Source organism: Poecilia reticulata, linkage group LG11 (genome assembly GCF_000633615.1).
Source record: "Poecilia reticulata strain Guanapo linkage group LG11, Guppy_female_1.0+MT, whole genome shotgun sequence".
Classification (NCBI taxonomy): Eukaryota; Metazoa; Chordata; class Actinopteri; order Cyprinodontiformes; family Poeciliidae; genus Poecilia; species Poecilia reticulata.
This window is the reverse complement of record NC_024341.1, coordinates 23249858-23260534: the sequence shown is the minus strand read 5'-3', so window position 1 is coordinate 23260534 and position 10677 is coordinate 23249858. Positions and strand designations below refer to the sequence as shown.

General features: G+C 36.4%; 2 protein-coding genes across 2 annotated transcripts in view; one reads left to right on the top strand and one right to left on the bottom strand.

Moving 5' to 3' along the window:
• vps52 (VPS52 subunit of GARP complex) overlaps positions 1 to 4068 on the top strand; it is an 11723-nt gene extending 7655 nt beyond the window's left edge. The window contains exons 16-18 of the mRNA XM_008422659.2: positions 386 to 532; positions 1321 to 1439; positions 2476 to 4068. Of these exons, the coding sequence (XP_008420881.1) occupies positions 386 to 532; positions 1321 to 1439; positions 2476 to 2622 (413 nt within the window). The 3' untranslated portion in view covers positions 2623 to 4068. The remainder of the gene's footprint in view (positions 1 to 385; positions 533 to 1320; positions 1440 to 2475) is intronic.
• Positions 4069 to 5191: 1123 nt separating this feature from the next.
• On the bottom strand, positions 5192 to 10626 carry igldcp (Ig-like domain-containing protein). Its single transcript, XM_008422616.1, has 7 exons — positions 10522 to 10626; positions 9728 to 9771; positions 8271 to 8636; positions 7829 to 7919; positions 6948 to 7126; positions 6734 to 6784; positions 5192 to 6446 (listed from the first exon to the last, which is right to left on the bottom strand). Exons 1-7 carry the CDS (start codon positions 10545 to 10547, stop codon positions 6367 to 6369), a joined length of 837 nt encoding a protein of 278 aa, XP_008420838.1. The 5' UTR covers positions 10548 to 10626; the 3' UTR covers positions 5192 to 6366.
• Between the last annotated feature and the right edge of the window lie 51 nt (positions 10627 to 10677).

Here is a 10677-nt window from a genome sequence, read left to right as displayed (position 1 = left end):
GACAAAACGTGTAACCATGGTGAATCTTCCCAATTACTCAATCGGTGCATCACAAACTCCCTCCAGGAAGTCACAAAAGTACATACAACAACTTCAGTTAAGCATACKTGGATTATGTWGCAGAACAATGACCCAAAAGACACAAACAAGTTTTAAAGAAATGCTGGTTGGAGGGGCCTAGTCAAATTCCACACTTAATTACATTTGRGCTGCTGTGGCATGACTCTAAACRCACTGTTAAGTCTTGAAAACCTTCCATTGTGATTGAATTCGAACAATAGAAAAGCAGTAGGAATGCTGTTTCTCAGCACTGTGTAACACAATAATGAGCTTTAAGCTTGTTTTATGCATTTAATCTTTCACTTCAAGCAACTGARCTTTTAAATATTCCTCTGTTTTTYCTCCATCCTCGCCTCGCAGGAGTTTATCGAGGAGATTCTGTCTCCTCCCTTTGGGGGGATGATTGCCTTCGTGAAGGAGGCTGAGGCACTGATGGAGAAAGGGCAGCTAGATCGACTGAAGAATGAAGAAGGTGAGAGAAATGTCTCGGATGTAGAAATGACTTCATGCGGAGGGCTGCAGATGGAACAGAGCAGAGCTGCGAACCACACCCAGAACACTTTATACTGTTGAGGCTTTATGGCCGCTATTGTTAAGGTTTCATGAGAAAAGGAAACTATGCATTTCTCCTAAAACTAAACCATGCYRTTTAAAATTTGAAAGGTTTTAACGGTTATCTTAGTTTTTGGGAACTTTAAATGCCTTACCCAAATTTCAGATCATWTCTGGTTGTCAAGCKTTAACATATGTAGGTAATGAAACTATAATAYAAGCATGGCTTACTTGGGTTATTGCTTWWTTTKRWTKKTYYTTWGTTTTGAATACTTTCTCATGAGGGACTRTCAAAKGTCACTCTKTCCTGGTCTCATGCTCTTCTTCACTCTAAAGATGATTGGGATCCACCTACCTGTTTGTTTCATTTCAGCCTTCAGTTTTGTTTTACTGAGCAATGTGACACTTCCTCCATAGCTTTCCACTGTCCTTGCAGTTTTATTTCTCATCTGTCCAAATGTGTAGAAACAGCAAGTTCAGCTTTCAGCATCCTTTGTGTTTTGTCTTTTCAACCACATCATTTCCCCCCTACAACCACAGTCTCATAAGTKTTTCTGCCGTACATGAAGCCAGACAGGAAACTGGCCAGAATTCAGCATAAAGCAGAGAATGCAAAGAAACCTAACCATGCTGGCCATTTCTTCCTCAGAAGACAAATGGAGAAARAATAAAATGTTTGCACAGCATAACAGAAGTGTTTGTGTGCAGCTCGGATCACTCAGCTGGTCCGAGGGTTTTCCAGCACGTGGAARCAGTCGGTGGAGTCGATGAGTCAAGACGTCATGAGGTCCTTCACYAACTTTAAAAATGGAACCAGCATTATACAGGTGAGCAACTAACCAAGTATGTTATCCAAACAAGCAMCAGTGTCTGATTCCTCTAGTGCTGAATGTTCAACATGATCAGCCGTGTTCACAAAAACATTATTTTTATATTCTAAATGCCCAAATGTATAACATTTCCAGACGACTGTAGGTGAAAATAATTAGAAATCAGCATAAATAGGATGTTGTTCAACAAGGAGAATGGGTCTGTATCCCAAAGATGAATGTGTTTTGGCATGAAATGTGCATTTAAAACAAAAAAAAGAAAACCAAAACATGCTTGGTAAGTGTCACAATGAAACAGGTCATGTACTGACATAGACTGAAATGCCAATCAGAAAAGGAAAAAGTTATTAGAGCAATTTAAAAAAAAATCCAGAAAATGTTTGCTCATGGACAAAGACTTCAGTTTTTGGAGACATATCCTGTAGTCAAATGAAACTAAGATTAAAACGTTTGGCATGTTGACCATTTCATTTGGAGGAAGTGCAGTTTTGAATCATGGGTGTGGCAATATCACTTTATGTGGGTGTTTTGCTGCAGGAGGGACTGGTGCACTGCACAAAACTCCATCCTGAGAAAACATCATATAGAATTTATGCAAGTTTGTGACAACAAAATAAGTCATTTGAAGTTACCATCACTAAACTCAGATCTCAGTCCTATAGAGAATAAAATGGTGGTTTGTCTTTTGAAATACACCATATAAATTTCAGCGGTACAACAAGTGCATCAACTGTAAAAAGAAAAATATGTAAGTATTTGTAAAATGTTTCTATTGGATCTTGCATTTCTCTAGACCTCTGGACTGACAGACCATGCTTATTCCAAAATATCCAAAATTAGTTTCAACTTAATAAATGTCAAAGAACAAATATGTGRTATGAGGAAARTATTCTGTTTGTTGTTTCCACTGTCAAGTAGACAAACATAAAAGCGATGTTGAAGCGCCCACCGTCTTCATGTAGGAGGAAAGGAGCGCTGCACAAAGTCATTTTGCAAACTTTTACAAACTCTTGCTCTTTATCCTTTCCTGCAGGGCGCTCTGACTCAACTTATCCAATACTACCACGGCTTTCATAAGGTACTGAACCAGCCGACCTTCCGCAGCCTGGCCGTCCGCTCAGAGCTCATCAACCTCCACCATCTCATGGTCGAGGTGAAGAAGCACAAACCCAACTTTTAACGAGTGGGAGGGTCGCTAAAACGCTGAGCTGCAACCTGGAAATGATGGCCCCTCTGAGCTCACTTCRTCATTCCTCTTTCAGACTCACTGAAGTCTGGCAGCCCTCAGTCTTTCTTTTTTTTTTTACACATGTGAAACAAGTTGCAACACAGATTCCAGAGGAGGAGGTTTYATCTCCACATCTGACTGTTCATCATTGAACTTTTGCACATATTCCTCTGAAGAAGCTGCAAAACACACATTTTGTACCTGTGAACCTGGAAAATTAAAAACTTTCATTTAAACATAACCAAAATGTCCCCCGATTGAGTATGCAACTTTGGTGGAGACGTTGCTGAAATTAACGGAAACTACCAATATTTTGATCATTCAGCCATTTGCTAAATCTGTGCATTTAAATTATCTTCCAAATTTAGATTAAAGAGGAATTAATTTGCAATTATGAAACACTGGAAGGACTTTACTGTGTCAGCAAATGGACGTTTGTGTGACTGAAATTAGGGATTCAGTTATTTTGTGGATGTATATGAAGGAAGATGTATGATTTTCTCTAGAAAAAGCCCCCAGTCTTGCTCTCCTAACATGGAAGAAACACTTGCATTTATTTGTGATTTATAACACTGCACTAAGTGGAGAAAAGCCCCTTCTGACCCTTAAGGAAGGTGCTTTTTTTCATGTCAGCAAATCCTATTGTTATAGGATTGAATGTAAAGGTCAAGGAGCATCTCTTATCTTTGTTTAGACCTTTGGATTTTACCCCCTAAAAGCATTAATCTTTGGAAAAACCCAACTGCTTTTATCAATCTGCTCCCATTCCTTACTTTTCAACAACATATTTAATATCTTGATGAATTATAGACAGAAACTGTTCAGATCTCATGTGATTTAACCATGTCATATTTTCTGAAGATCTGACATTCCAACCTTTTTTAATGAACATGATTCTGATTCCTCCTTAAGCCAGTCATCTATTGTGAATTTGTGTAGATTAGGGACCCTGACCAAACCAAAATATCTTAAATTCAAAATAATGTATTATCAAACCACATATTCCTATGACTATGAGCCGATCTTTTTTTTTTTTTTTTTTTTGGTCAAAGTGTTAATGAAACATCTGAAAAGCAGGTGAAATTGACTTGATTTAAAAAGATAACAGGTTGGAAGAAACAGCAAAAATATACAAAAAGGCAAATGGAGAAAGACTACCAGTAACCATTTACTAAACCTCATTTGTTCACAAAGAGCAAGGCGATAACTTGGAGGATGTATTGTGTTTCAGTGTGAAGGAAGTCCTGGAAAAAAAGATKATTCAAGTTTCAGCATGTCTTTGTTTCTTTGTCCTTTGTGTCGAATCTTTTCCTGTGAATGTGTGTATTAAGCCATTCCCATGTAATCTAACTGAATGGAGTTAAAAATGAATAAAGAACAAAGAAGTTTTTTTTTTAATTATTCCTTTATTTGACATTTAAATTAAATAATAAATAATGTTTGCAGATATGAGATCACACATGTCAAGTTCTAATTAACTTTATTTGCTTTTAAAAGTTTTCTACAAATGCAAACAGTTTTGAATAAGCTTTGTTTATAATTTTTAGCAGTTATTTTTTATTTATTTATAAAATCACAAATTGGTACAACTCAAAAAAAAAATTCTGAAAATGTTAAAATTTTTGAAGTTTTAGTGAATTATTTCATTGGCCTCTAAAGCTCTGTTAGAGGTTTTAGACAACAGGTGCCAAACTCCGGGGCCGCTGTCCTGCAATGTTTAGAAGTGCCTCTGCTGCTCCACGCCTGAATAGAATAATTAGGTCGTTAGCAAGGCTCTGGAGAATTTATACACACAAGAAGGAGGTAATTAAGCCATTTCATTCCAGTGCTTTGTACCTGTGGCACATCTAAAATCTGCAGGACAGCGGCCCTTGAGGACTGGAGTTTGACACCCCTGTTTTAGATAATGTCAATCTCAATGCGATTGTGATTCTACATATTCATTCAAYTGGATTAATGAATTTCCCTAAACAAATTCTCACTGTGAAATATCCATCAAGATGGAGAGATCAGAATTTTGGAAGTGACGTTTTGTTAAAAAGGTACAAGCACTTCTTGTTTCAGGCATTTATGGTATCRAATAAATACAGATYAGTCATCACRGAGGCTGAAGCTAACCGCTTGTTCGAGAGGCACAAGGATCAAAATGGACTTCTACTGCATTAAAAAAAATCTCCATTCTGAAAAAGGTGTCAGTAGTTTATTGAAACGTTATTTTCTGAACCTTTATACCATCATTGTGCTCACAAGGGAGCCAAATAYTTTTTTTACAATGGAGATGGTGGAAGGAGGCAGTGAATCACCAATGATCTTCATAAGTGAAACGTGCTGAGAACGGAAACCATGAGCATTTCACTTCAAACCAGAAAGAAAAGCAATGTACGGAGCCCCTTGAAAGACACTGATGRAAAACATAAAAATAAACTTTCTCATGCGCACCAGATATTGTTTGTTGTGCATGAGAAAGTATTTGGTGGCACAAGATGCTATCTGATGGGCAAGAGACGCTGCCTGGTGTGTACGAGAAAGCATGTGGTGCGTCCAAGATAGTATCTGGTGCGAGAAAGTTTATTTCTTCCTTCAGTGTCCCTTTAGGGGCTCTGTRGCAAAAGGGTGTTAAGTAATGATAAAAAATAAGGGTTCAACTTTTTACACCCCAATATTTTTTGTCAATATGCCAACACCACATAAGCTTTCTGTTCTCAGAATGTTWCACAAAGACGAATATTGATGATGCACTGCCAACCTCTGGTTTCTATGTTACTTAGCTTTTATAAGTAACATAAAAGCTAAGTAGCATAGTTAGCTTTTAACTGCTTATGTCCTAGAAACAAAACCACACTTCAAAACTATCAAACATTTTTTTATAAACTAGGAAACTAGCTAGGTTTCTCATGTTGATTACTCTGAATTGATTATAAAGAGTTGGTATTTAATAGAATGGAGGAAAAAGACCAAAACACCCATTTAAAGCTACATGTTGGGTAGATTAACTAKATAGAGATAAAGAGAACTCTGTCTATTTCTATCTTCCATAGACATAAAAACAATACCTCAAACAGAACTATATCATTTTGCAAGCAGTGGTTCACAAAACGTTGTAACTGGAACCAAACATTTTTAATGGCTCAATGAATACTTTGCAAATGTGCGAAACAGTTGGAATATATAAAAAAGAACATTTCTGCTGCTAGACAGATGAAAACTCCCCTAATACAGATCTTAGGTCTTTGTTTTTACTTATTGAAWTTAACTGATGTATCAGTCTGCATCTTTTTAAGTTGATTGGAAGCTTTGACATATTTTATTTATTGTAGTTATGTTTTTTTTTTGAGAAGCTGCAAAATAGCCTACTGTAAGTGAGTTTGGATGAATTAAATAGTAAAAGGGATCGTCATAMTGCAGCAATATTTTCCACTAACATCAACTAAAAGATGGTTCTTTTGAATGACCTGAAAGYGACCTCCAGCACATAAGCAAATGATCAATTTGAAAAACACACGATGACATTTATAAAATGTTGAGCATCAGAAATGGACCAGACTATTAATCAAAGTATTTCAGGTTTACAGTCATGCATAGGATTGCAAGGCTTGTTGTTGTTACTTCTCCTACTTACAAATCCTCTCTGTCTGCTGGTCATAAAGTGCTAAATTCTGTAGATATTGATTATAGATACACTGCAAAAAATAYGTCTCAGTGAAGATGAATAATTTGCAAACACGAGAGCAGAACAGACAAGAGAAGAGCTGAATAGCTGCTTGTAGCTGCAGCATCTGAAAAGACAGAACATATATATATTGTTATTATATATATATGTGATGTGTTTGTATGAGTAACATATATATTGGCACTTATATATGCCAATGATGAGTCATAAAAACTATAAAATAGATTTTACCCCTTTGGTTTGCTACCATGCTTTTTGAAAATAGATATTTTTACTTCTGCTTGATGAAAATTATTGCTGCTTGGAAACAAAACCAAGACTCTCAGTTGGTTGTTCTGAAAGTGCAAAGGTCACAGACAGACTGTTTTGCTTTCTGAAGTCACATATTCTCACCTGTCAGAATATTTTGCTGCTTTTCTTGGATTCTCGATGACGGGGAGTTTTCTGAAAGCAGAAATACTGATTAGTGATGCAGATGATGGTTGATATCAAACTACTCTTTAAGACAGAAAGTATGCAAGACATAATAGGTAAATAATAAGCATAATCAATTTTAAGTTTCATACCAAAATCTAAACACATTGTTCACAGGAAGCTGTGCTCTCACCCCTTATGTACAGCTGGATGGTGCTGACAGAGAGGTCGTCCTCATCCAAAACTTTGTATATTCCTTCATCAGAGTATTGAAGATTCTTTATCGTTAATTGTTCAAGCTGATGATGTTTTTCCATGCGTTTGTTGTTTTCATCCCCTCTCTTCCACAAGTTCACCCACTCTGAACTGTTCCTGTACAACATGAGGAAAATTGAAAACGAGATGAGCTTTATTGCGGAAATTGTTTTCTGGAGGCTGAAAGTTCTGAGAAACCCCAAGCTCTATTGTGTACGAACAAAACCAAACAATAAGCGTCACTCTGCTTTGGTTTTATCTCCAAAATCCTAACGCTATTGCACTGTGTGATTATTCATAATAACTTAGCATGTTTTAATAGCAACAGGTTTGCTTACTAAGCAACCAAAATGTTGTTTAGACACAAATAAAACCACAGTAAGTGTCCTKGARTTGGTTAGAAAAATTTGAGTGACTTAGTCAATCTGTGATTTGAAGGATCCATGTTATGTGTGAATGTTAAATTATCACCCTGTCTGCCACGGAGCAAGGCAGTTAAACAAATTACAAACTRGGGAGCCACCAAGCAGATTTTCCTAYTATGATCTTCAATTAACTTTGAGATCCGACTTACTGACTCCAATGAATAAATTACAAGAATATTTCCCATCAAAACAAATGGTGCTCATCTTTATTTTTTATTTTTAATTCAAAATGAGTGTATTAAAGTATATAGTACTCTTAGTTGATCCCTTTATAAACCAAAACTAGTGGAAGTTCTTACTTTATTTATTCTTCTGATCACTGATCAGAAGAATAAATGATCACTTGAGCCCATCAAAGAGTTTTCTTGCTTTCTTTAAATGATTTTTAACTAACCTGCTCTGGAAGACCACTGMAAATGAGTGGGGGGTGTACAGCTTCAAAACCAGGTCGTCCCCTGGGTAAAGACTCTTGTGGGATTTGTGGTCTGAAAGTGGCAAACACAAAATACGAAGGGAAGACATTAGGATGCACAGCAACTAGATCACGAGAGATCATACGAGAAAGGCAAAAACAGCATGATAAAAAAAAAATCTATTTTAATCAGCTTTGTAGAAATTTATTATTTTAAATGGATGGATACGAGAGAACTGTTTGTCTTAGTAAGCATAGAAGAGAACATCACTTCTTTTCTTGAAGGAAGAAGTGATGTTAGAAATAAAAATGTCCATATTTGTACTTTTATGTCTAAAAGAAGCCTGAATATAATATTATAATATGGAGAAAAACTAAATGTGAGATTGCATTGTTAAATAAAACCAAAGCATCCCATACTAACCTGTCACAGACAGTTTGACACTCTGAATGAAAACTCTGCTCTTTTGGGACCTCACACCATCCACCACTAGGAAGCTCTCGTATCTCCCYGTGTCTCCGATCTGAACATCCTTGATGATCAGGGAACAATCCCCGGAGTTGAGTTTCTCCAGAGGCACCTCCACCCGGCCCTCGTACTCCGCCGCCTGCCACTTGTCTTCTCCAAGTTGCTCGAACACGGTGTACGGCGGAGACATCCACTGGATGTGGCAGCCGGACGCTGCCATTTCTTTCTGGGAGTCCTTCCAGCTGCAGGGGAGGACCACCTGGCTCCCCACCAGGGTCATGACGGGCACTGGGTTGGCAGCAGAGGGCAGAGCTGAAGAATCTGAAGACCGGGAGAAAGAAGGTGTTTCCTTACTTACATTTTATTAGCTGATAAAGACATTCAAAGCAGATAACCYAAATGTGTTGCAATTTTATGTTTGGTTTCCACATTCAAAGATCCAGACTACTCAATCAAGTAATTTTCAAGAATAAATACATGAGTTCAATAGAAATACATTGTTTCCCAAAAATAATTGTTTGCCTCTTATGGTTGAATGATAAAGAGAATTGGATTTTTTATTTTATTTGACAAAGTGTAGAATATTTTATCAAAATTGAATAACTTTATTCCAAATATGTTACAGTGAGAAATAAACCACCATATAAAGAGGATAACAGTTGGGAAACAGTGGCGCGGTTGGTAGCACTGAGCAGCAAGAAGGTCCGGATTTCGAATCCCAGCCAGGAGTCTTTATGTAAGGAGTCAGTATGTTCTCCTTGTGTATGCATGGGATCTCTCTGGGTACTCCAGCTTCCTCCCACATGCCAAAGACATGACTGTAAGATTAGTTAATCTCTTGAAAATTGTCAGGAGGTACTGTGTGCATCTATATTGTCCTGTGATAGACTGGCAACCTCTCCAGGATGTGCCCTGATTCTTGCTCACTGAAGTAATTGCACCAACTGAAAACTGGCACCAAAGTTTAAGTAAAATAAACAAAGTAAAAAATAATTGTTCAAAATATTGAAAACAACTGGAATATATTACAAATATTAAAGTTGTAACTCATACTAAAGATGTGGACATAGTTTGATTGTAGTTTGCTCTATGTTGTGTGTTCAAAACACCAATTTCTTTTAACTTATCTTACTGTGTGTAAAACCCAAAATTGGCTTTTTAAATCCTGCCCTGTTTATATAAGCAAGCGCAGAGAAAGCTGAAAAATAAGGTTTCATTAGCTTATATTATTTCTGAAGTCTCTGATCACTGATGTTTTTTGTTGTTGTCAGTTCTTAACCAACATTTCTAGGAATCTGTTGCTGCTGTCATCAAACCCTGACTAGCTTCAGATAATTGGTARCGTTGAAATCTGTTTAAGAAAAAATAAATAAATCTTTTAATTCAGCCGCATGTCCATGGCAGGTACTCACCAACTAAATTTCCAGTAAGGAAACCTTGTAGAAACACCAAAGACCTAAAACCCACACAAACAAGTAAAAAAAAGTAACACAAGAAGATATCAGTTTTCAGTTCATCAAGCATTGTATTGTTTTCAAAATTACAAAGAAACAAAACTAAGTGAAAAAGCACTACGCAGACTGTACTTCAATACAATCTGAGGTCAATTGTTCTCATATGACTAGAACAAATACTATAATAAAAATAATTAGTAGTCTTYTTTTCAACAGGAGATATGAAAAGTTMATTTTAAATAATATTATTTTGTGTTGATTCATGAATTTATTATAATACAGATTAAATATTTATTGTGAAGTGTCCATATCTTCTTATTTTTTTATTGTTATCTATGATTGAAATCTCCATTCACCACTCTAATTACTGGGAGCCAAACCGAAGAAATGAAACCTATAGTAAGTGCACACTCATGAAATAAGCATTTGATATGATAGTTATGTATGTTTTTAGGTTTCACTCCCAACAGTTTCTGTTTCCTGGAAAACGAAACTTAAAGCGCCCTCTCTGGTCACCGGAGGAACTTTAACATGCTGTAGAATGTGGCTGTTTAATGCTTTTCCCTGCACCCTGCAGATAAATGTATGCTTTATTTCATGGAAGGAAATGCATATTTATTAAGACTTTAAGATACAATAAATCAATCAATAAATAAATAAGTTGTTAAGATAGGCAAACATATATATWTTTTAATATAAAATACAATTATATTAAAATATCAAATAAGAAATAAATAAAATACATGTCTTACCAGAGTCGACTTTGGATGATTTTCATTGTGTTTACTTTATGGAAATTTAGCTGATTCTCCACCTCTGCACTCCTCTGATCCTGGTCGAGTGTGAGTGTCTCTCAGCTGATATCCAGTTTAGTAGTAGCGCCGACCTGCTTAAGTTTCGATTTACTG